The sequence below is a fragment of the Pipistrellus kuhlii genome, unplaced genomic scaffold (genome assembly GCF_014108245.1).
Source record: "Pipistrellus kuhlii isolate mPipKuh1 unplaced genomic scaffold, mPipKuh1.p scaffold_m20_p_1, whole genome shotgun sequence".
Classification (NCBI taxonomy): domain Eukaryota; kingdom Metazoa; phylum Chordata; class Mammalia; order Chiroptera; family Vespertilionidae; genus Pipistrellus; species Pipistrellus kuhlii.
Window position 1 is genome coordinate 149,527,188 of NW_023425404.1, and position 26,526 is coordinate 149,553,713.

Genomic DNA, 26,526 nt, shown 5'->3' on the forward strand with positions numbered 1-26,526 from the left:
ATTATCTCAATTAATGCTCACCACAGTCCGGTGGTGTTGATGACTTTATCACTATTTTGTTATTGAGAGTACAGTCAGGCACAGCATAATGATGTTTCAGCCAAGGACCCACCTGCATAAACCACAGTGATCCCATCTGTAATAATAAAAGTGTAATATGCTAATTAGACCAGACGACCTTCCCAAAGAAACCACTGAGGCTGGGTCTGAGGCAGAGGGGGCCGAGGGGGCAGCAGGGGACGAGCCTCTTGCACAAATGTCCTGCATCGAGCCTCTAGTAAGATAATAATAAAACTGAACACTTTCTCTATTTTTTTTAATTCTCACCATGGGTATTTTTCCCATTGATTTTTAGAGAGGGTGGAAGGGAAGGGTAGGGGGGAGAAGAGAAAGATAGATATTGATATGAAAGAGACACATGGATTGGTTGCTTTCTGCATGCATCCCAACTGGGGCCAGGGATCAAACCTGCAACCCAGGTTCATGACCTTGACTGGGAAGCGAATCTGTGATCGTTTGGTGCACAGGAAGATGCTCTATCCACTGAGGAACACCAGCCAGGACAGAACTGAACATTTTCTACAGCCTAGAGACATAGTAGCTGTCCTAAATTCACATTGCAATGCCTTACAATTGCCTACGGTATTCATGCAGTCACATGCTGTGCAGGTTTGTAGCCCAGGAACAATAGACTACCCCAGAGAGCCTAGATCTGCAGTGGGCTACACCACCTAGGTTTCTGTTTGTGCACTCTGTGATGTTTGCACAATGAAGAGATCACCTAATGGTGCATTTCTCAGAAGCTAGCCCCATTGTTAAGCAGCACATGAGTGTGATGGAAAACCATGAACTTCTGAGAAACATAGGCTTGGTGTCACATTATTAATTTCATTTAATGGCCAAATCTCAGCTGACGGACTGAGAAATGGGTAGAAGTAGTGGCTGGTGACCAATTCCCAGAGAAAAGTGTCCAGGACAGGTATGTGTGGCTCTTGACACAGACCAAATTATCTACATAGGGTCCTTGGGCAACTGGAGTTTCTATGAATATCAAGTGGTAAAGCTGTATCTTGATAGATTCACAAAATAAAATGATTTTGTGCTTGGCACATAATAGGCACTCAATAAGGCACAGCTTTTTTAAAGGAAGACATTTGCCCAAGATCCTTATAGTGTGGCCTAGAATTTGATGACCTCTTGCTCCGTAAGATCCCAAGCATATTCTATATATATATATATATATATATATATATATATATATATATATATATATAGATAGATAGATAGATAGATATAGATATTATTGATTTTTCACAGAGAGAGAAAGGGAAAGGGATAGAGTTAGAAACCGATCAGCTGCCTCCTATACAACCCCCACTGGTGATGTGCCCACAACCAACGTACATGCCCTTGACTGGAATCGAACCTGGGACCTTTCAGTCAGTAGGCCAACACTCTAGCCACTGAGCCAAACTGGTTTCTGCCCAAGCATATTTTCTATACAGGCTGCCCGTTCCACGTGTGAGCTCTTCAAAGATAGGGACCTTTGCTGCCTACCTCCTTGGTCTAGTGCCTAAACACATTAGTGAGTGGTTATTACTCACACACAGTCTCTTGAAATAAGACAGACAGCATTTATTATGCAGAAATAGAGAGTGTTCTGCTATGTGGTATGTGTGAATGTTAGTAGACTTTGAGATAAGCACCCAGGATCCCTTTCCACTACCTTCCACCTCCAGGAACAACACCCTCTGCACACAGGTCTGACCAGGGAGAAGATAAAACAAAGTTTCAGTCGATGTGAGTCATTCGGATCTTATGTTCAAACCCATGAAAGAAAACACAACTAGTAAGAATCACTCCAAGGAACGAAGGACATTTTAACCTCAGCTAAACTAACACATTGTTTTGTCCACACCAAAAACCATTAAGGTTTTTATATACAATAATACATGTCTATGTGCCTTCCTAATGATTCATTGAGTGATTCATTCCCTTTCCATCCCTCTGCCCAGTTCCTAAGAACTGCCGTTTCCTATTTCTCAGTTAAATCCATTCTCTCCTTTCCATCCCTGCCCCGCCCTCTTCACCCTGCCCTCTCTGTGGAGCTACCCCTGAGGGAGCTCCCTGATGTCAGTCTTGCCTTTGAGAATTCAGGCTCCACACTGGCACCAGACCGGCGGCTCCACCATGCTAGTGGCCATGTCCCTGTTCTGCCCCTAATCCTACAATGTCTTCCCTTGCTCATGCCATCAGCTTTGAACAAAAGTCCCAGTAACCTGGCAAGAGGAAGGTTGGATATCTCTTTAGCATTGTTGAGACCTAACTAAGACCAGCTGCCCAGTTCTTACTTTAAAATGTGTTTCAAGTCCTGGCCAGTGTGCTCAGTAGTTAGAGCATCAGCCCATGCACCAAAGGGTTGCAGGTTCAGTCCCTAGCCCCACTCTGGGTGCGTGCCGAAGGAAGGCAACCAATTGATGTGTCTCTCTCGCACTGATGTTTCTCTCTTGCTCTCTCTCCCTCTCCCTCCCTCTCTTTCACTCTCTCTAAAAATCAATGGGAAAAATATCCTCCAGTGAGGACTAACAAAAAACAAACAAACAAACAAAAAATGTTTCCAGAACCTTAAATACCTTAGGAAATAAATGAATTATAGAAATCCTAAGTAAATATACAAGCTTTGGGCCTTCACAAAATGTGTTTTTGCCCAATCCTGAATAAATCTTGCTGTCTTTGGGAGAGATGTTATCAAGCAAAGGTAACAAAAATAAATGCAATTAGACAAAATACAGTGTCAACATTCCTAAGTGCAGAAGCAATAGAGACTATTTTGGCAAGATTTCTTTCCTGCAGTCCCACCTCCTAACTGTCCCCACCCCTAACCCCACCCTTGGTGATTATAACTCCAGGCTGAAGCAGCAGAGCACTTAGTTCAGTGTTCCTGAGCCTCCCAGTGGTTGACCTGGCTGCTGCTCTCTACAGTTACCTTTGTGTGGTGAGTATTTTTGCAATACAGTGTGCCTTTTCCATTTTGCAAATCTTTTGTCTTTCTCTCCTATCCGCTTTCAAAATAAATACATATATATAATGTGTGTATGTGTGTGTGTGTGTGTGTGTGTGTGTGTGTGTATATATATATATATATATATATATATATATATATAAAAAATATAGAGCAAATAAAATATTACTATGTAACTATATTAAGCAAAAGGAGAATTGAATAGTAGGAGTTAACTCTAGGGTAACCTTAAAAACCCACATGTCTGCAGCATGAAATTGTCTTTTACATTCAGTTTGGCAGTAGTGATTCTTAAGTCTGTGAATATCGTGACCTCTTCTTTAAAATGTGCCATGAGCCGAAACCAGTTTGGCTCAGTGGATAGCATCAGCCTGGGGACTGAAAGGTCCCAGGTTCGATTCCAGTCAAGGGCATGTACCTTGGTTGCGGGCACATCCCCTGTGGGGGGTGTGCAAGAGGCAACTGATCAATGTTTCTCTCTCATCGATGTTTCTATCTTTCTATTTCTCTAACTCTCCCTTCTTCTCTGTAAAAAATCAATAAAATATATTTTAAAATGTGTCATGAGAAGACCCATTTTTTTAAGAAGAAAAAAAATGTTTTTAATCATTAAAGAAGAAATCATTGCATCACCATTAAGACTGAAGTGCTTAAAAGGAAGAAAAAAAAAGATTAAAAAAAAGATTAAAAAAAAAAAAAAGAAAGAAAAAAAAGACAGGAGTGCTTAAACACTATTATAAATTCATTCTAGGAAGTTTCTCTCTTTTTTCCCCACACTTCTGTTGTTGTTGTTTTTAATTTATCTTTATTGTTGAAAGTGTTACAGATGTCCCCTTTTCCCTCCCCGTGACCCCCTCTTCCCCACTCCTGTCCCATCCCCAGGCCTTCACCCCACTATTGTCTGTGTTCAATGTCATGCCTATATGCATGTAAGTTATTCAGTTGGTCTCTTCTCTTCCCCCACTCCCTTCCCTCGGAGAATCCTCAGTCTGTTCATGCTTCCTTGTCTCTGGATCTATTTTGTTTGTCAGATTATTTTTGTTCATTAAATTCCATATATAAGTGAGATCATGTGATTCTCGTCTTTCTCTGGCTTCTCTCTTATTTTATAACTAGAGGCCCAGTGCAAGGAATTTGTGCATAGGGCTGGAGGGTATCCCTTAGCCTCGCTTGTGCCCTCTCCAAACTGGGATCCCTCTCACAATCCAGGACTGCTGGCTCCTAATTGCTCACCTGCCTGCCTTCCTGATTGCCCCTATCCACTTCTGCCTGCCAATCTGATCATCCCCTAACCACTCTCCTGCCAGCCTGATTGATGCCTAATTGCTCCCCTGCCAGCCCGATTGCCCCTAACTGCCCTCCCTTGCCAGCCTGGTCGCCCCAACTGCCCTCCCTGCAGGTCTTGTCTCCCCCAACTGCTCTCCCCTGCTGGCCATCTTGTGGCAGCCATCTTGTGTCCACATGCGGACAGGATCTTGGACCACATGGGAGCAGCCATCTTGTGTGTTGGAGGGACAGCAATTTGCATATCACTCTTTTATTAGATAGGATAGGTTTCAAGATTTGCTGTTGAAATTGGTTTTGCTGAGGGTGGGGACGATTTCTGTTTCAGTCATTTTAAGGTTTATTATTGTTTTATTGTCAGAAGTTAATTCTAAATGTCTTTGTTTTTATATAACAAAAACAATGTTTTGAAATTGTCCTGATCTGGCCAAGTGTTATCTTTCCTGGAGTGTAGCCTGTTATTATCGGCAGTATTCCCAAGGCAGATATCATTGCTTTCACACATTGAGGGAATAATTAGCTTTTCTCACTTGCCTAGTTTAAAGAAAGGAGGGAGCCGAAACCGGTTTGGTTCAGTGGATAGAGCGTCGGCCTGCAAACGCAAGGGTCCCAGGTTCGATTCCGGTCAAGGGCATGTACCTTGGTTGCGGGTACATCCCCAGTAGGGGGTGTGCAAGAGGCAGCTAATCGATGTCTCTCATCGATGTTTCTAACTCTCTATCCCTCTCTCTTCCTCTCTGTAAAAAAAAATAATAATAAATAAATAAATAAATAAATAAATAAAAATAAAATAAAGAAAGGAGGGAAAGACGCTTCTTTTTTCTCCTTTTAACTTCCAGGTCCCTACGGCAAACACATTTGATAAAGACGGTATTTACCAGGGAGGTGAGGTTGAGTGGTGGTATCTCTAATATCTTGGATATCTAGTCTAGAGACTCCAAAATTATGTGTATGGGACTTACAGTTGCTTTATTCATACATTTGTTCATTTTTTCTTTGTGGTGGGTGTGTTTTTTTTAACACCTATTGAGCAGACACTGTGTTAGGATAGAATACTACCCTTTACCTCTGTGACACCATATGCCACAACTGCCTAACCCTCACAGCTTCCAACTACACAGTAACATTAGATCGGTGTTTCCCAAACTTCTCTCGTGATGAGAATCACCTGGTGGAGTTGTTAAAATACAGATTCCTGAATCCCAACTAAGAAGTGCTAAACTACAGTAGAATTTTGGGGATTCAGGAATCTGTAGTTTAACAACTCCACCAGGTGATTCTCATCACGAGAGAAGTTTGGGAAACACTGCAATAGATGAATGACCAGCACGCTTTGGAGCTCAGGTGAAAACAGCTGGCCTTTTACAATAACCAGGACCAGACTGGAATCTTTAGAGGCTTTACCTACATGTGGCTGCTACTGGTCCACATCTCTTCAGACATAAATAAGTCCAGTACCTCTATGCTTATTTCTCTCAAGGGTTACATTTATTTGGAGAGGGGAAGCTAAGTATTTGTCCAAATTTTTCTCTCTTTCATTTTACTTGATTGTGCCAGCTTCACAGTGCCCAAGGCTGTGCCTTATTTACCTCCTGAGAGATAACCAACCCTAAAAGCACTTGAATGTGTTAATGAAACGCAGAGGAAACCGGAGGCCTAGGCAGGCACTACATGGTTGGTCATCAGTTTTATTGAAAAATTAGCACTTCAACACTGCATTGAAACTCACTTGAGCTTTTACTTGGAGGAGTGAAAATGACACAAATGTGTATGAATTTACTGGCTGCCCCTCTTACTGCCAAGACCCTGATCTGGAAGAATACATCTGGAAGCTTTTAGGGAAAATAAATATTTTATAAGCAAGTGTCTTTAAAGGCTGCTGCCTGTTTCCTGAATTAAATTGGCCATTACTTAAGTGGTTTCTGGCCACCAGATAATTGTATTTTCATTGATGTTTTGAGATTCATCTATACCAACTAGAGCACTCACCAATGGTTTTGTTATCTTCTTATACAATATTGGATGGTATTTGTTCAAGTTATAGATCACAGTCAGTACTCAAATTCAATATTCTAGAAGTTTCAATCATTGATTTTATGGTTACAGACCAGACCTATCTTAACCCTCTTTACTCAATCATGAATACAATTTGGAGGACGTGAGTAGAGGAGATTCTTCCCCCCACACACAATAAAACAAACTTTAAAATCATTTAACAAACTTGACTGCTTATCAAAAATAATGATAATAAAAATCAAGCTCCTCTGAGATGTTTTGTACCAAAATAGAGGCAGCCATTAGCTGTATTGAATCACCAGGGAAGTGCTCATCCTGCATAATTCAAAGAATTGGCAATTCCATTCAAATTTGAGTTACAGATAATTTTAAATAACAGTGTTGTACTTCATAGGTCTTTGGGTTCATTTAGCCCAAATACTACATCTGAGACATCTGTAGGCCTGCTAGGCTGTTGATATGACCTGATATAAGCATGGGGTAAAACCAAGCCCGCTGCAAGTTCAGGAGTTGGTGATATGTTTTGGGGTTCTTCTCTGCTGAGCTCCTGGTGGAGACGAGTTTCAAGAAAGATAAGAAGAGAGAAACAGAATAAAGACAAGACTTGAGTCTGGGGAAATAATTGCTTAAATGAGGAATCTAATTTTAGGTGAGTGTTTTCAGGATACTTGCATATTAATTGGGACTTTTAAGGTAACTCAAAATATTCGTTCACTCAATCAATAGTATTTTAACTTAATTTTACAAATATAAATAAATTGTAGGAAGAATACAAATTAAACTTTCTTAGAAAGTAATACTCTCTCTCCTTTACACCAGCTCAAAGAGTCATGGTAGGGATAACAACTAATCAGATAATAATTCTGAGTTAAAGCACAAGGATTGGATACACTACTTTTTAAAAGAGATGAGTATTGTACTTGCATCCCAGTCTAACAAACAGCAAGAGAAGCAGCCTTCTCTGCACTGTAGGAGAAATGGTTTTACTGCCACATTTGGGAGTATCCTCATGAAAACTCTCACACCCAAAGTATTATTTTATTAGACTAAATGGAAGGATGTACATCACAAGTGTCAATAGTGGTTTGGTATGTATGTATGGTAGATTTAGTAGAGGTTTTTTTCTTCTGATATTTAGGGGGGAGGGAGAGGAATTTTAGATTGTCTTCATTAACCACGTTATTTTAACTAAATTTTTAAAATTATACATGTTTGGAGTGAAACTATCCTATATAATAAAAGCCTAATATGCTAAGTGTCCAGTCATTCAGTGACCAATTGTTCAAAACGATCAAAGCACAAAATGCTAATGATATGCTAAAGCTGCTCAAACACTCGCTTTGACGTGCACTGACCACCAAGGGGCAGACAGACAACCAGTTGGCCAGTCGCTATTATATACACTGGCCACCAGAGGGTAGATGCTCCGACTGGTAGGTTAGCTGGCTGCTGGGGTCTGGCTAATTGAGACTGGGTGAGACGGGGACAGACATGCCTTGGAGCCCTCGCACAGTCCCTCTCCAGCTCGATTGTGCATTGGTGAGGTCCCTTGGCCTGGCCTGCAACCTCTCACAATCCAGGACCCCTCATGGAATGTTGGAGAGCCAGTTTCAGCCCAATCCCGCAGGCCACTCCCCTCAGGAGGGCACCAGACATAGGGCTCATGGTTGGCAAGTGCTGGTGGTGCACAAGCCTCTCCTGATCGGGACTGATTGGGTGAAAGCTTGCGGCAGGCGCAGTTGGGCTGGGATAAGCGGGGGAGAGTCAGGTTGGAGCTGCAGGTGGCATTGGACTGCTGGTTTCTGCCCAGTCCCCACAGGCCACCCCGAGGAACCCCACCCATGCATGAATTCATGCACTGGGCCTCTAGTTTTTGTATAAAAGACTTAAACTCCAATACTCAAATCCTCACTTTGGTTAGATTTCCTTCAATACAGTGATTCTCTATCCTCCTTGCTCCTTGGCATCTCTGGGGGAACATTAAAAATACTAATTCCAAGGCCACTAATCCCCTCCAACCAGACCAATGGATCAGAATCCCAATGGAGCCAAGTGGTTGGTATTTTTAAAAGGTGAACTTATTATATTATCTAAGGTTTCATGTTGTAATTGTTTTATTTCTGCTAACCAGGAAGTTACATTTCTTAAAATTAGACTCCACTGGGTTTCACTGTATATTTTGTTATCATAGTGGGTGGGTTTGTCAACATCTGATATGAAAGGTTTTCAGGCTTTGTGATGTGGAACCTTGGGACTTTGATCCATCTCATGTAACTCATAAGTGCTGGCACAAATGTACTGCTTAAAAAACACTATCAGCTTGTTCTAAATGGATCACTTAATATCAATTGTAGCCTGTGTTTGGCTAATTTGTTTTTCTAAATGTTTCCACTGGTCCCCTGCTAATAAGGTTTCAGAGCTGGTTTTTGAGGACACAAAGGCTTTCCTACAGGCATGCCTTTAGCTGGTCTCCATGCTGAATTAGGACAGCCATTGATTCACTCACCTCCAGGCTATTAGGGTGGCCCTCTGTGTTGTCCTGGTTGCATCTTTTAATTTTTATAACAATGCACTTGCCTTATGTGCCTCTCCTTCTGCATACTTGCTCCTATGAATAATAAGCATCCCTAGTTGGGAATCTGAACTCAGGTTCTTGCCACAGACTTCTACTTCAGCTTCACGCTGTCCAATTCTGATCAAACCCCAGCTGGTGAAAACATTATTCATGGAGGGTTGTCAAAGATTATGCATCCATGTGTTTCTCGGAATAATCTAAATAATCTGATTTTAATTTCTAGTTGGTCCTTTTTCATATCCTAGAGGGTCTTGATAAATTTATCAACCTTTTCTAGAAAATTCTTGAAAACCTTATAACTGTGGTTTTGAACACTATTCAGTCATTTGCTTTCCTCTATTTCTTTCATTTGTGACCTGCCTCTTTTGTCTCCACATTTTGGCTGTTTCCCTGTGTTGATAGAGTGGCTTTGTGTGCTAGGTGTCCTATAGGGTCCAGTGGCTCAGCCTCCCCAATTACCTGAGGTAAACACTCTTGGTGCACCCCTTTGTGGGCTGTGTGCACAGTCTTATTGTAGTTAAGTCTTAATTGTTGTTGGTATCACTGGGAGGAATTGACCTTCAGGCCAATTGGCTTAAATAAGTTGGATATAACTTATTGGATTAAATAAGTTATAACACACATGTTAGTTTGCAAAATGACAGTGGTGTTCTAAGACAAAATGTCTGTAGACAGAAACCAGTAGAAAATATCTGCTATGTAGAGTATCCTATCTAATAAAAGAGTAATATGCAAATTGATTGTACCTCCACTACACCCAAAAGCCACGACCACCAGCCAATCAAGAGTGAGTATGCAAATTAGCCCAACCAAGATGGCTGCGGTCCCAGAGAGATCAGGAGACTTGGGTTTCCCTGGCAATGGAGTACACCAAGCTTTCCACCTGCCCTGGCCTGCCTTGACCTCCACTCAAGGCTACAAAGTTTCAATTATAGAAGATAAGTAAATCCCAGGTACCAGGGCCTCCGCTTGGGTCACTGGGGGACGTGCCAGCCTGCAAGCCATAGTAAGCCGCTCACCCAGGCCACTCCACACCCCTGGGGAACCTCCACCCTGATCCAGGACACCCTTCAGGGCAAACCAGCTGGACCCCACCCATGCACCAGGCCTCTATCTTATCTAATAAAAGAATAATATGCAAATTGAATGTCACTCCAACACACAAGATGGCTGACCTCATGTGGACATAAGATGGTCACCACAAGATGGCCATCAGGGGAGGGTAGTTGGGAGGGACCAGGCCTGCAAAGGAAGGCAGTTGGGGGTGATCAAGCCTGCAGAAGAGGACAGTTAGGGACAACCAAGTTGGCAGGAGAATGGTTAGGGGGTGATCAGGCTGGCAAGCAGAAGTGATTAAGGGCATTCAAGAAGGCAGGCAGGTGAGCGGTTGGGAGCCAGCAGTACTGGATTGTGAGATGTCGAATCTAAATGGGCAGTTGAACATCTCTCAGACAGTCCAAGATTGGAGAGGGTGCAAGCTGGGGTGAGGGACACCCCTCCTGTGCACGAATTTTATACTCTGGGCCTCTAGTTTTATTAATAAGACCCCATTACAACCAGAACTACAAAATACTACTATACAAACACTTAAAACTTTGTGCCTTACCCTGCAAAAGTTTAAATTCACTTGATTAGATAAGGCAATACTATCCATTCTCAGGACCTTTTTTAAAAAATATATTTTTATTGATTTTAGAGAGGAAAGAAGAGGGAGACAAATAGAGAAGCATCAATGATGAGAGAGAATCAGGAATAGGCTGCCTCCTACACATCCCACACTGGGGATCGAGCCTGCAAACTGGGCATGTGCCCTCAACCATAATCAAACCCAGGACCCTTCAGTCCACAGGCCAACACTCTCATCCACTGAGCCAAACTGGCGAGGGCCATTCTCAGGACTCTTAACCATCATCTCTCTGCTAATTCATTGTTTCCACAATACTGCCCGTGGACAGGAGTCCCTGGTCAGCCCTTTGCTGCTTTTTCCTGTTGGCTAATAGTCTCTGCTGTACCACCTAGCCATATGTTTTCCTGCATTATCAAAAAAGATATCAGCCGAGACCGGTTTGGCTCAATGGGTAGAGCGTCTGCTTGGGGACTGAAGGGTCCCGGGTTTGATTCCAGTCAAGGGCATGTACCTTGGTTGCGGGCATATCCCCAGTAGGGGGTGTGCAAGAGGCAGCTGATCGATGACTCTCTCCCATCGATGTTTCTAACTCTCTATCTCTCTCCCTTCCTCTCTGTACAAAATCAATAAAATAAAATAAAAACTGAATTAAAAAAAAAGATATCATTACCCTCCCAATTAAGCAAAGAGGAGAAAGATCTTTGGATTCTAGATAATTATCTATCTATACATTGCAGTTTCAAACATGATTTCTGGGGGCTTTGACTGTAATTATATAGCATTAAGCTGGCTAGTGTCCCCTTTGGGTCATAAAGCAAGTTCTTGATAGCAAGTATTAGAGACTTCTTTCTAGGGCAGTTCAAAGCCCTGGCTTTTGTTATTCGAGAGAAGTTTGGTCCCTTTTTTAAAGGACTCAGATTTGGTGGAGATCAGCTGATAACAGCCACAGATCTGAGTCGACAGAATCACCCTGGAAGAGGAGCAGGACATGGTGAAAAGCTAAGAAAATGCATTAGGAAGGGCCGAGAAAGAGTGAAATGACACATCATTGTAGCCCCCAGAGTGGCTGCATCAGAATAATCTCTTAAAAATTTTACACACCTAAGGTTCACCCCAGACTACTCAATCAGAAGCAAGAATCTGTCTTTTTAACCAAGCCCTAAGGATGAACCTAGTGTGCGGCCCGGATAGGGAAGTGTGTTGATAGAATTGTTGACTGGGGCTGTACCAGTGGAGGAAGACTGAAGGCAGCAAAGCCCAAGGACAATGGGGGACAATGGGGTTCCTTGCAACTAGTCAAGGGAAGTGTTGGAAGTGAGCAGGGACCAGGACTGCAGAGCACAGTACTGTGGTCAGATTTGACATGGTAAAGCAGCGACGTTGAACGTTGGTAATTGTGAAAACAAACACATGTTCTCTTTTGAGAGTACTGACTGAGCAGGAGCTTAGGAGACTTGCCCTGATCGCAGGGTGAAATATAAAAAGTATAAGCACCACTTTGTTTGAGAGACAGTGTTTCCTAGCGGTTTTGCAACCAGTGGGTTTTTCTTTCTTTCAGATTCCTACCTGACATCTTCACCAAAGGAAACTGAATGTTGTTTTTTTCTAAGTAACAGGGGTCTTCTATTAAAACTTAAGCTATCCGAAGATCACTAATAATCACACATGAAAGCTGACAATCGTTGGAAGCATCTGTTTTAATAACAACTTTATGGAAAAGCGAAGAACTCTATCTCAGAATCCTCTTAGGGAACAGCTGAGACCATGTAAAGACTGGTTATAATTGCTATTGAATAGAAACACTTCAGCCAAAGCCGGTGTGGCTCAGTGGATAGAGCGTCGGCCTGCAGACTGAAGGGTCCCGGGTTCAATTCCGGTCAAGGGCATGTACCTTGATTGCGGGCACATCCCCAGTAGGGGGCGTGAAAGAGGCAGCTGGTCGATGTATCTCCCTCATCGACGTTTCTAACTCTCTGTCCCTCTCAATTCCTCTCTGTGTAAAATCAATAAAATATATTAAAAAATAAAAAAAGATATACTTCAAATGTAAAATAGACATTGTTCAGGGTGGTTGCCTTGAAAAAAAGCAACAACAACAAAATAACCTTGCTGATCGGTGAAGGGCAAGGTGGGGGAGAAAACAACAGAAAACCTGAGGGAGAAGGAGCCTCCGTCCCCTTAACTTGATAGTTTTAACTTCTAGATAATCATAACAGCCTGCAAATGTCAGGCGCCGTCAGAAGGTGAGCCCCTTTCCACAGGGGAGATGTGATGAAAAGCCTTCTCGGCTGGTATCTATATTATATTGAACTAATACTTCTTTGGATTTGTTTTTACAGGCAGCGACCTTTTGAAGGGATCCTGAAAAAATGAACCCAGTTGTTACACAGCCAGGATACGGTGCGGGAGGTTCCACGGTCAGTGACTGGCAAACTGGCACCTTTGACTGCTGCAACGACATGGGGATTTGTAAGTGCACCCTGTCTTCGCTTTCCCCTGGACTGCCGGTAACAACGCAGGTTATTAGCATAACAAAGGAGTGGTTTGTTTATCCTATTGTTGAGTTCTATGTTTCACTCTCTAACTCAGATTTCGCCACCAGGTGTGTTGTGTTTGTCCCGTACATAATGAGCCTTCTTGATGTACTAATTTTAGGTGTTTAGCAAACACCTAAAAATCAGATTTCACACGAAAATCTAGCTTTTCGATCCAGATGTCCAGCTTCTCTTGAAAATTTGAAAAAATCTGGAAAGATGAGTTCCCATTCTCATGCGGCACAGTACTAGCCAAGCCCCTAAAAAAGGATTCTCACTCTGCAGTTCGCCATATTTATGCTCACTATCCACTGTTTTGGGGTTTTTCCAACCTATCTCACACATTTATTTTACCTGCCTCACCTTGAGTATGTGATCCTTGTTTAGATCAATCACCTTTTTTTAAATGTCTCACCTCTTTATGATCACCACGTTCTTTTTTAAAAATATATATTTTTATTGATTTCAGAGAGGAAGCGAGAGGGAGAGAGAGAATCATTGATTGACTGCCTCCTAAATGCCCCACACTGGGGATCGAACCTGCAACCTGGGCATTTGCCCTGACCGGGAATGGAACCGTGACCTCCTGGTTCATAGGTCGACACTCAGCTGCTGAGCCACATCGGCTGGGCTCACCATGTTCCTGACATGATTCTCCGGTTTTACTCTTCCTTTCCTGAGAAGCTGACTGGTTTCCGGCTTTCAGTGGTACTCTTGGGGCTGTCCCATTTCAGGAAGCAGTGCAGGTTTTTATTTTACTAACATAATTATTTTGCATTACTAACCACACTTTTGCATGAGAAAAAATTTCCTTATTTCAGAGTCTACCATCATATGAGCTGCAAATGCTTTGTGTGGAACATCTTTCCAGTGTCTTTGAGAAACAGCCTCCTTATTTTTAAATTATTTTTACTTTTATTTTTTGGTACATGCTGGAGGTACCAAGTTCATTAGAGATAGCCTTTTGTGTAAAACAATAAAAATAAATAAATAAATAAATAAATAAAGCAAGGACTTTCTTATCTCATTGGGGGTATAGCATTATCAAAACTCCACCTCAGACCTGGCTGGTTTGGCACAGTGGATAGAGCATAGGCCTTCGGACTGAAGGGTCTCGGGTTCAATTGTGGTCAAGGGCACATGCCCGGGTTGCAGGCTCAGTCCCCAGTGGGGGGTGTGCTGGAGGCAGTCGATCAATGATTCTCTCTCATCATTGATGTTTCTATTTCTCTCTCCTCTCCCTTCCTCTCTAAAACCAATAAAAATACACTGAGTGGTCAGATTATTATGACCTCTGAACGCATAATAATCTGGCCACTCAGTGTATATCCTATATAATAAAAGGCTAATATGCAAATTGTCCCCTCGACCAGGAGTTCAACCAGCAGATAGGCTGGCCAACTACCCATGTCCCCTCCCCCTGGCCAGGCTGGCCGGACCCCACCCATGCACGAATTCATATATATATACTGAATGGCCAGATTATTATGCTTTCAAAGATCATAATAATCTGGCCACTCAGTGTATATTAAAAAAAGAAGGGGGGGAAAAAGAAAACTCCACTTCAGAGCTTTCCAAAATAGACTTTTACTCAGAGTATGTTTGAGAACCGTGTCCTGTTTTTGCCATTCCCCTAGGCCCGCTTTTTGTCTTACACAGGTTCCTTAAAGTGACATTGCAGCCAGCTTTTTAAGCTTTCCGAGCTCCTATCCCTTAACTTCTGCTTGCTTCCGTCCTCATGTCGATACCAGGGCCCGGTTCTTTGCCCGCATGACCACCTAAAACCTAGTCCGTGTTGCTTTTCTCATTTTGGCACCAACAAACTTCCTACAAACAATCGTGGCCCGAACAACAACGAGGGCCGGGAAGAGAGATCCGTTTCACGCGCTCGGGTTGACAAGGCAGAAGCTTTTGCAATGAAACCTGGCCTGATGTTATGACATGCACATTTCCCCAACCCCCGGGCAGCCGGGCCCAGAGCAGTGCACACAGAGGCGGGAGGGACCGCACTGCTTGCTCGGAGGGTCAGAGGCCAGCTCCCCGGCGAGCACCCTTGGAGGGCAGTGTGCTTCCGTGGAGACCAGATGCCTTGGCCTCACTGCCTTGTGCCTTTCCTCCCACCCAGGCCTCTGCGGGACGTTCTTCCCGCTGTGCCTTTCGTGCCAGATTGCCTCGGACATGGACGAATGCTGCCTGTGCGGAGCGTCTGTGGCCATGAGGACCCTGTACCGAACGCGGTACGGCATCCCGGTGAGTGACCCTCCGTCCCCGAGAGGCGGGCAGCCCCCGCGCCCATGACCGCCCTCCTCACCTGCATGCCCGTTACCACCCTGCACGCTCAAGTGATATACGGGGACAGGGTGGCTATCTGTGCTTCGGGATATATCTATAATAAAATACTTTATTGATCCAATAGATGCTGGTGGTGAGTAGGTGAGGGCAGAGGCCGGCACGGGACCCTTAGCCTCTCCTGGCTGTGCCCAGAGTCACTCGAGCCCTGCAGCCTGCAGGGTGGGGGACAGTTTCCCACGGAGCCTTGGGTACAAATGAGAGTCCAGGGCATCCTCCCCATGCTGTCCCGCTGGCCTCATTGGTAACTCTGAAGCAATCATTCATTCATTAAAAAGGGACCATTGGCCCAGCCGGTTAGACCTTTGGACTGAAGGGTTCTATTCTGGTGAGGGTATGTACCTTGGTTGCAGGCACATCCCCAGTAGGAGGTGTGCAGGAGGCAGCTGATCAATGATTCTCTCTCATCGATGTTTCTAACTCTCTCTCTCCCTTCCTCTCTGTAAAAAATCAAATATATATATATATAATTTTTTTTTTAAGGAGCCACTGAGCACCTAGAATCTAGTAAAGTCATAGGCAGACGTTCATTATTCAATGGGAATTTACTGAATACATAGAACATGCCAATTACCATTGCAGATGCTAGAGACATGTCATTGAATAAAGGAAATCAAAATCCTTATCATCATGAAGTCTACATTCATTTATTTTTTTAAGCCCTTTCAACATAATTTTAGACTCAATGAAAAAGTTGCAAAAATGGTACAAAGACTTCCTGAATACCCTTTGCTCAGATCCCCCAAGTAGTAAAAATTTGCCACACTTGTTTTATTTTTCTCTTTACCTTATCTATTTTTTTCCCTGAATCATTTGAGGATATATTACAAACTTGTTGCACTATTACCTTTTTCAGCATATTTCTTAACAACAAGGACATTTTCTTATATAATCATAAAACAATTATCAAAATCAGGAATTTAACATTGATACAAGACTAGAAGCTAATCTGTGGATCTTATTTGAACTTTACCAATTATCCCAACACCATCCTTTAGACCAGTGGTTGGCAAATTCAGTATTCAACAGAGCCAAATATCAACAGTACAACGATTAAAATTTCTTTTGAGAGCCGAAAACCGACTTCTGCACGTGGGCCACGAAGTTTCAATCACACTGTCTGTGTGAGCCCCCACGTGGTATTTTGTGGAAGAGCCACACTCAAGGGGCCAAAGAGCCTCATGTGGCTGATGAGCCTCGGTTTGCCAACCACTGCTTTAGATGAAAATGAAAGCAATCTGGGATCACACATTGCATTCAGTTGTCACACCCCTCGTCTCATACAATAAGAAACAGTTTCTTAGTCTTTCTTTGTTCTTATTTGTTTATTTATTTATTTATTTTAAGGAACATACATCAATAGACTATCCCTCAGCTTGATTTGTCAAATGTTTCCAATGATTAGGTTGTACACTTTTGGCAGAAACTCCACAGAAGCTGTGCTGTGTTTGCCATACATTGTATCAGGAAGCACATGACATCCATTTACCCCATTATGTGTGATGTTAACTTTGATCACTTTGTTAAGATAGTGTCTTCCAGGAGCATCTACTATAAAGTTGCTATTTTCCTCTTTATAATGGATGGGGGGGCCCAGTGCATGAATTTGTGCACCTTGAAAGGAACTATGGGGGGAGAAACAAAGATGGCGTCATAGGTAAAAACCCTAAACTTGCTGCCTAGCACAACAATTTCAAAACTACAACTAAAAGACAAAACGGACATCATCCAGAACCACAGGAAGGCTGGCTGAGTGGAAATTCTACAACTAGAAGAAAAGAGAAAAGCACACTGAGACTTACAGGAGCTGCAGAAGGCAGAGGTACAGAGTTGTGTACATAGAGAGAGCTGGCAACTGAGTACGATGCTGGCTTTCTCAATTGGGAGGGAGACAAAAGCTCCTGACTGTTCTGAACTTCAGTTTCTGGCAAGACTCTGGGGACCCAGACTCATTGGGGAAGAAACTGGACTGTCTGGCAGCGGGCAAAACTTGAGGGCAGCTTTCTCTTAGAGGTGCTTGCAGCAATTGCCACAGAACACTGATACCTGGGGGCCTCTTAGGGCAGGGCAGAAGGGAAGCCATTGTGGTTTGCTGCACCCTGAGATCTGGCCCCATGAAGCCATTGTTGCTTGCTCCACCCTGAGACTCTGCCCCATTCAAACTGAGCACAGAGGCTTTTGCAAGTCTTGTCTCATAAGGGTATCTTCAACAGAAGTTCTTCCATCGTAGACACAGCTGATCCTCACAGCCAATTGGCTTGGAGGTCAATTCCTCCCAGTGATTCCAACAACAATTAAGGCTTAACTACAACAAGACTGTGCACACAGCCCACAAAAAGTGTCCACTTCAGGTAACAGGGGAGGCTGAGCCACTGAACCCTGTAGGACACCTATCACACAAAGCCACTCTATCAACACAGGGAAGCAGCCAAAATGCAGAGACAAAGAGGCAGGTCACAAATGAAGGAAATGGAGGGGAAAAAATGACTGCATAGAGTTCAAAACCACAGTTATAAGGTTTTCAAGAATTTTCTAGAAAAAGACCAATAAATTTAGCGAGACCCTCGAGGATATGAAAAAGGACCAACTAGAAATTAAGTATACACTAACTGAAATAAAAAATATTATACAGAGATCCAACAGCAGACTAGAGGATCGCAAGAATCAAGTCAAAGATTTGAAATACAAAGAAGCAAAAAACACCCAACTGGAAAAGAAAAAAGAAAAAAATTCAAAAATATGAAGAAAGCGTAAGGAGCCTCTGGGATAACTTCAAGCATACCAATATCCGAATTATGGTGGTGTCAGAAGAAGAAAGAGAGCAAGACACTGAAAACCTATTTGAAGAAATAATGACAGAAAACTTCCCCCACCTGGTGAAAGAAATAGACTTACAAGTCCAGGAAGCACACAGAACCCCAAACAAAAGGAATCCAAAGAGGACCACACCATAATTAAAATGCCAAGAGCAGCCAAGACCGGTTTGGCTTAATGGATAGAGCGTCGGCTTGGGGACTGAAGGGTCCCGGGTTCGATTCCAGTCAAGGGCATGTACCTTGGTTGTGGGCATAACCCCAGTAGGGGGTGTGCAAGAGGCAGCTGATCGATGACTCTCTCTCATCGATGTTTCTAACTCTCTATCTCTCTCCCTTCCTCTCTGTACAAAATCAATAAAATATTTTTTTTTTAAAAATAATTAAATAAATAAATAAATAAATAAATAAATAAATAAATAAATAAAATGCCAAGAGCAAAAGACAAAGAGAGAATCATAGAAGCCACAAAAGAAAAACAGTTACCTACAAGGGAGCACTCATACAATTGTCAGCTGATTTCTCAACAGAAACTATGCAGGCCAGACTGAAGTGGAAAGAAATATTCCAAGTGATGAATAGCAAGAACTTACAACCAAGATTTCTCTACCCAGCAAACCTATCATTCAGAATTGAAGGGCAGATACAGAGCTTCACAGACAAGAAAAACCTAAGGGGGTTCATCATCACCAAACCAGTATTATATGAAATGCTGAAAGGTATTCTTTAAGAAGAGGAAGAAGAAAAAGGAAAAGATAAAAAATATGAACAACTAATACATATCTATCAATAAGTGAAACTAAAAATCAAGTGAATAAAAAAATTGAGGAACAGAATAAACTGGTGAATATAGTAGAATCAGGGGCATAGAAAGGGAGTGGACTGAATTCTTGGGGGGAAAGAAGTGTGTGAGGTGTGGGAAGAGACTGGACAAAAATCATACACCTATGGATGAGGACAGTGGAGTAGGGGGCAGGTAAGGACAGAGGGTGGGGTGGGAACTGGATGGAGGGGAGCTATGGGGTGAAAAAAGATGAACAATTGTAATAATCTGAATAAAAATTTATTTAAAAAACAAAAAAGAAAAGAACTGTGGGCTGTGAGGCTGTGTTGGGCATAGGGGCAGATCTTAGCCCATCCTCTAAGCCCCACCCAGCCCCTCCTGCTGTGCCCTGGGTCTCCTCTCTGCCGGCAGCCTTGTTCCTGCTGCCGCTCCGATGCACTGATGGAGCCAGTTCCACTCGCACCCACTGATGGCACAAAGGATTGGGGCCAGCACCAGCAAGGGATTCAAGAGGCAGCTGCTGCCCCAATCACCCCTCAGGAGCAGGATGAGCTGGAGAAGCCATCAGGGGCAATTGGGGCTGGCAACTGCTTGTACCTGCTGACATACCAAGGGATCAGGACCAGCACCAGGTGCCGGCAGGGGGTGTGAATGCTGGGCAGGACCATGGCACATGGGAGCAAAGAATTTTCAGCAATCACCAGAGGCTCCCCCAATGACAGCAACTGGCATCCCACCTTGGTCTGGCGCCCCCACTCATCTGCTCCACTGTCCCACTGCAGCCAACACCCACCATAATCTGCACTCTGCCGCGTACTGCCGACACTCACCATGTTCTGTGAGTGGTCAGCGCACATCATAGAGACCATTATTTGGTTGTTCCGCTGTCTATTTGCATATTAAGGTTTGATAGATAGATAGATAGATAGATAGATAGATAGATAGATAGATAAGGATCTCATAGGGGAGATGTAAATATCCTGTTCTCCATCAAACTTTCACCCACTAGCTCTAACATGCATTGAAGTTTCTTGCCTGCATCAGTTATTACTGCGATGGCTGCCAATGGCAGATCTTGCACTCTAATGGGAAAAGACAGCTACAATATAACTCAGTAAAAGTAAAATATATAGAACGGTGATGTGTCACAGAGAAAAGTAAAGCAAGGAAGAGGAATGGAGTGTTGGGGTTTCTAATTTTAAATAGGGCTATCAGGAAAGACCTCAGTCAGAAAGGGAGGACCTAAAAGGTGATGCAGCTGAAAAGGGCCCAGGAAGAAAAGATAGATCCAAGCAAGGCCATGAAGTAGAATTTAGCTGGAATGTTCCATCCAGAAACAATTGGGGGGGGGGGGGGGGGGGAAGGAATTGAGTGTGTGGGGTGTGGCATAGAAGATGATGATGCCAGAGTATTAGCAAGGGCCTTGGAGGCTGTAAGAATGTTTACTCCGAGTGAACCGGGAACTCGCTGACGTGTTCTAAACAAAGATGGATATGATGGCTTCTTGTTCCTGGAAACTTATCATCTGCCCTCTCACTGCTCCCTTGTGAGGAGAGAAAGTTTTTAATCTCCCTAACCTTGGCTCCCTCACTGATAAAACAGCAAGAATGACGCCTCACTATGGTGGTATAGTAAAAGTTACCTAAGATAAGGCACGGAAAAGGCAGGTAATAGTGTTCAATAAATAACAGTTATCATTTCTGTTCTTATCTCAGAACATGACTCAGCTGATTTCCCAGGGCAGGGGTGGGTTCAGGCCTGGCTCCATTTCTCCTCTGTGCTTGCTCAGCACCTGACTCAGCACTCCCTGCAGCTCTCAGGTGTGCCACTCACAAAGCCGATAACACACAGGAGTCCTTACCTTTGTGACTGACCCGTGAACTTCCTGAAATTACGGGCAAAGTGTCATGAAATTGTAGTTATGTATATGGGCGTGAGCGGATTTCTCAAAGTGGTCCCTAACTCCAAAAGGTATGAGAGAAGGAGCACTTAGCTGGACTCTCTATGATAAAAGTTCTGGGTACAGCTCAGCAAATAGCTAATTTTTTGAGACTCTGGGGAATCATTTGGAGGCATCGGTTTTCTCATGTGTCATGAGGAAGTTGTGCAAGATGATTCTAAGGTCATTTTTAGGTCTAGGATTCTATGACAGAATTCTCGGCATACATTAAATAAATGTATTTATGGACTGTGTATTTTCCTCCTTGTAACAGACCTTTAAAATGGTAGTATGACCCGGCCAGCATGGCTCAGAAGTTGAGTAGTGATCTTTGAACCAGGAGGTCAGGGTTCACATTCCCAGTCAGGGCTCATGCTCTGTCAGGGCACAGACTCGGGTTGCAGGCGCGCTCCCCAGTAGGGGGTATGCAGGAGCAGCCAATCAATGATTCTTTCTCATCGTTGATGTTTCTATCTCTCTCTCCATTCCTCTCTGAAATCAATTTATATGTAGGTAATCGCAAGTAAATCCTAGGACTAATTTGTGTTTTCTGTTTTGTTTCCTTTTTACATCTATGCAAACTATCCTGGGGCTGCTACAGTGTAGCCTCTGACTGACTGGCCCCTCCCTTTATGGAGCAGCCAACACAGCATCCCTTAGGCCAGCGAGGGGCACAGCCTCTGCTGGCGAGAAGGAGAAAGGCCACAGCTGCCATCTGCTGGGATAGGATTTCGACATATAGTTGCTCATCTACTACTTAAAAGCTTTGTGTGGCACCAGGGCTAGGGTCTCCACTTTATAGATATGGAAACCAGGAGTGAGACAGGCTTAAGGTCACAGAACATGGAAATGCTGGTTGATTCTAACTCCAAATGTCTGGTTTCTCCCACTTGATCATCCTGCCTTCCTGCGTAAATGTGTGGTCAGCCATGTTCCACAAGCCATTCATTTATTCTCTCAGTCAGTGGATCTGTAAACAGTGCTGATAACAAGACCCTATTTAACCAGAGGAGTACTAGTCCCGATTAATCAAGCAGAGTGGTGAATGCAAAGTCTTTGTTTGTGGCACCCATTTCCCAAGAAGCTGTTCCCCTCCAGGCATTTGTATCCCTTATTAACTTCAACATGATGCCGATCTGTAGTTCATTTCCTCTTTCTTTGAAAAAGGAACATCTTTTCTTCTCTATAGACTCTATGTGTATATTATGAAACACACTTAGAATCAGGCTGTGTTTTCTCTAAGTTTCCCTAGGTATCTCAGCAAATAATAGTGGGATTTTTACTCCTAAAAACTACCTGAGCCTGACCAGTGTGGCTCTGTGGTTGAGCATTGACCCATGAACCAGGAGGTCATGGCTCGATTCCTGGTCAGGGCACATATCTGGGTTGCAGGCTCAATCCCCATTAGGTGGCATACAGGAAGTAGTCAATCAATGATCCTCTCTCATCGTTGATAATTCTTACTCTCTCTCCCTCTTCCTTACTCTCTCTGAAATCAATTGGAGGGATATATATATATATTTTTTTAACTATCTGAGGTAAATAGATAGAGCATATAGACACTGTCTCATTACTAAATGAGGATTTTTTTTTTTTTGCATAATGGTGGTTTAATGAATGTTTAAAAGATTTTTAAAAGTAAAAAGTAAACAATGAATTAAAGACTGAGAAGCACAAGTTCTATGAGGAAAGATTAAAGAAACTGTGGATTATTTATCAGAGAAAAAGAGAAGGCTACAAGTCTGAATTCTCTTCAGACTGAATATCCATTCCTCCCTCTGGCAAGGGGCACAACTTTAGATGAGTTTTAACTTTGCTACTCATTTGTCCCCTTTTCCCCCACATGCTTACTCTGGTAGATGAGAATCAAAATCACTGTAGCAATAGAAAATTTTTCATAAAAAATAGAGCACTTGCTCTGGCCAGTTTTTCTCAGTGGAGCATTGGCCTGAGGACCGAAGGGTCCTGGGTATGATTCCTGGTCCAGGGCACACACCTCAGTTGTGGGTACCATCCCCAGCCCTGGTCAGGGTGTGTGCAGGAGGCAACCAATGGATGTGTTTCTCTCACATCGACTGATGTGTTTTCTTCTCTTCCCCCGGCCCCCTTCCACTCTCTCTCTAAAAAAAAAATAAATAAATAAATAAAAATCATTGGAAAATATAGCCTTGGGTGAGGATTTTAAAAAAGAAGAAGAAGAAGAATAGAGCACTCATAATCTCAACATTTAGGAGCTCCTAACCCTTATAAACTCAATCTATCGATACCATAGCTCTCTCTTTCTTCCTCATATTCTCTCTTCTCACACTATAAATTGGGAATTGTATTCACTCAACACTTTTAAAAAAAAAAAAATTAGCGCTATCTGCCGAAGCCGGTTTGGCTCAGTGGTAGAGCGTCGGTCTGTGGACTGAAAGGTCCCGGGTTTGATTCCAGTTCAGGGGCATGTACGTTGGTTGTGGGCACATCCCCGGTGGGGGGTGTGCAAGAGGCAGCTGGTCGATGTTTCTCTCTCATCAATGTTTCTAGCTCTCTATCTCTCTCCCTTCCTCTCTGTAAAAAATCAATAAAATATATAAATAAAATAAAAAAGGCAGATGCCATTGCACAGCTGAGCACTTTTTAAAAAAAAAAAAATTAGCGCTATCAGAAAAGATGGAGCTCAGAATTATTTCAGTCCATCGAGTCACAGCAGCACAGAATCTGGTTGTCAGACTAGAGCCTCGTGGATCACCCGGTGCCTCCCGCACATATAATAGCAGCTTCCTCCAAGGGCTTCTCTGCCGGAGGGCCAGTGAGAGCCCACCGGACCCTTCCAGAGAGAGGGCTCTCAGAACTGTGAGCGTAGCCCATGCTGAGGCTTTTCCAGACATCACTGGTTCCCTTCTCTCTCCCCCACCCCCTATAACCATATGCCCCTCTCTCACTTCAGACTTTCTCCCTCACAGAACATGAGAGCAGCCAAGGAAAATGGCTGAGGGATGCAAGATGAGGCTGGGTCTGGCACTGCTCACCCGCTCTAGGAAAATTGGTGCATCACACCAACTTGCTTTAAAGGGAACCTTATTTCAGAAAGACCAAGCACTGCCACCAATTTGCTATGTGATCTTAGATGGTCTTCTAAGTTCTCTGGGTCATCAGAGACTTGGGGATAAGGTCACAGAATTCTGGTGACAAGGGACAAAAATATATGTTTTAAAGGGGTTGGGAAAGCTATGCAAATGCAGGAAATTGTGTGCCTGTGTTTGTGGACTCACGTGTCTGTTTTGTGTTTCCTTTAAAACAGGGATCCATTTGCAATGATTTCACGGTGCTGTTGTGCTTCCCTACTTGTGCCCTTTGCCAACTCAAGAGAGACATTGAAAAAAGAAAACATATGAATGCTTTCTAAAGAAGTTTGGTATGTTGGTGGGAATTCTTGGTTTATAAGTATCAACATAAAATTCCAAAGCCGTCTTTTATTTCCTTAGTACGGTCTCAGAGAGACATGAGATGCTCCTTAACCAATGGAGGGCCCATGGTCTTTAATTGCCAGCCCACGCCAATCAGCGGGCTATCCCTTTCCGGAGCCCGGATTGAGAGGACTCAGCCTAGCTGCGTAGGAGTTGTGTGACTTTAAAGCTGTCTGCCACCACAGGAGTGCCCATGAGATGGATCAAATAAACCCTAATCACCTTAGATACCCCATAACTTAAGGTAGCAGAGATATGTGCACAACCGGATAGTCACCTGTTTAAACCTGGATCTCAAATCCACGGCCACCAGCAGGAACCAACTGAGACGTGATGCTGTGTGACTGTGAAATGTGCCTACGTATGTGTTCCAGTCAGCACCAGTGTTAAAATAATAACTCATTCTTCAAAGCGGCGGGAAACCCTTTTAGTCTCTATAAAAGATGTGTGGACAATCCTCCGAGTTATCCAAAGTGCCTGATCGCATTTTTAGTCTTCCCACGTCTTCCTCTTCCTCTCAGGCATGGGGGCAATGGCCTATCCAGTCCTGTCTTTCGATTTCTTCCGCCAGTCCCCGTCACGTTTGCAATCAGAGTTTATCTTTCACCTGAAAATGGCTATTCTCTGTAAAAACCCTCCATCAGGGTGGCGCGTTCAGGTGTGTGATTGGCTGATGCTGACACCTACTTGTCTCTCTCTGAGCTCTTTTTGCCACCGCGGCACAAAGCAGTGCCTCTTCATGAGCCTTGCTTCGGTGTGTTTCATGTTTAGTGCCATTTGCCTTCTGATTGTTTTACGTGGCGTCCCTCAATGACCAAAATGCTCAACTCACTTTCAAGCAAAGTCAAGATGGAGAGTTTTCATATCATTATACCCTACCTACTCATAATTGACTGTTATCTCTCTTCCCAGGCAATGATGCTTTAAAAAAAAAAAAAAGTTTTTATTGATTTGCGAGAGATAGGAAGGTAGAGGGAAGAGAGAAACATCCATCTGCTGTCTCCTGCATGCCCCCTACTGGGGATGGAGTCCGAAACCCAGGCAGGTGCTCTGCCCAGGCATCCAAGCAGCGACCTCTCGGTGCATAGGATGATGCCCAACCCACTGAGCTACATCTGCCAGAGCAACAGTGATGCTTTTTTAAAGGCCTATGTTACCAACCTGACTCAGAATTTGATGCCAAAGAAGCCCTTGAGCCCTGACTGGTTTGGCTCAGTGGATGGAGCATCAGGCCATGGACTGAAAGGTCCCGGGTTCAATTCTGGTCAAGGGCATGTACCTTGGTTGCAGGCTCGATCCCCAGAAGGGGGCGTGCAGGAGGCAGCTGATTGATGTTTTCTCTCATTGATGTTTCTAACTCTCTATCCCTCTCCCTTCCTCTCTCTAAAAAAGCAATAAAAATATATTTTAAAAAAGAACACACACAAAAACACACACAAAGTAGCCTTTGAGGAATTAGAATGTGACAGTTGACTGGTCTAGTCATGATGAAAAAGATTGTTTTAGGTCTCTGCTCTTTAGATACTGTTACCTTCACATTGCTTGATGATTCATTGTCATTTGGTCACAGACTTTAACTGTGGCAGTCTACTCTCAACCACCTAGCAATAGTGCTTGACACATATTGTGAATGAAAAATGAACACAAGTTTCAGCCAAGAAAAAAAAAAAAAAAAAAAAATTGAAGCCCTAGCCTAGAAGGCTCATCTCAGTCTTAACTGCTGGCCATGATTCTTCCTAATAAACTGTATTGAACCAGGAGCCATTGTTTGATGTAGATTTTAAATATGTAGAAGTTTGGCAGTGCAGTAGGGTTGGAATAGAAGTTTTGATATTTGGAATAAAATTATCTAAAGAAAGATGGGACCAATAAACCCTAATTTTTCATTCATTTGTTCTCTCTCTCTCTCTCATTCATACAGGCAATATTTGCATTGTGGTGAAAGAAAATGCTAGAATGAAATGCTGCATTTATTAAGTGCTATCTAGCCTCAAATATTGGAAATTAATGCAATTAATCGTATGGTCTCAAATGACTTCAGAACATTTTTATTTCCAGTTAATTTTGAAAGATATATGTTTCCAGTGCTGTTCTATAAGATAACTGCCATTAAAAACATTGATTCCCTCAA

The 26,526-nt window shown here is 43.2% G+C and overlaps 1 protein-coding gene across 2 annotated transcripts; it reads left to right on the forward strand.

Moving 5' to 3' along the window:
* The first annotated feature begins 2,846 nt into the window (after positions 1–2,846).
* On the forward strand, positions 2,847–26,526 carry PLAC8 (placenta associated 8). Of its 2 annotated transcripts, XM_045571157.1 has the most exons (6): positions 2,931–2,995; positions 5,203–5,204; positions 12,864–12,993; positions 15,184–15,308; positions 24,230–24,343; positions 26,317–26,526. In XM_045571157.1, exons 3-5 carry the CDS (start codon positions 12,894–12,896, stop codon positions 24,332–24,334), a joined length of 330 nt encoding a protein of 109 aa, XP_045427113.1. In that variant the 5' UTR covers positions 2,931–2,995; positions 5,203–5,204; positions 12,864–12,893; the 3' UTR covers positions 24,335–24,343; positions 26,317–26,526. The 2 variants fall into 2 exon arrangements, with proteins under 2 accessions (XP_036268332.1, XP_045427113.1); XM_036412439.2 differs by lacking the exon at positions 5,203–5,204 and having other exon boundaries at positions 2,847–2,995.

What these genes read in the sequence shown, in the direction of transcription:
- PLAC8 (XM_036412439.2), top strand. Translation starts at nt 12,894, where the DNA reads ATGAACCCAGTTGTTACACAGCCAGGATACGGTGCGGGAGGTTCCACG. An exon ending in CTGCAACGACATGGGGATTT is followed by an intron (nt 12,994 to 15,183) that starts GTAAGTGCACCC and finishes CCTCCCACCCAG; the next exon opens with GCCTCTGCGGGACGTTCTTC. An exon ending in GAACGCGGTACGGCATCCCG is followed by an intron (nt 15,309 to 24,229) that starts GTGAGTGACCCT and finishes CCTTTAAAACAG; the next exon opens with GGATCCATTTGCAATGATTT.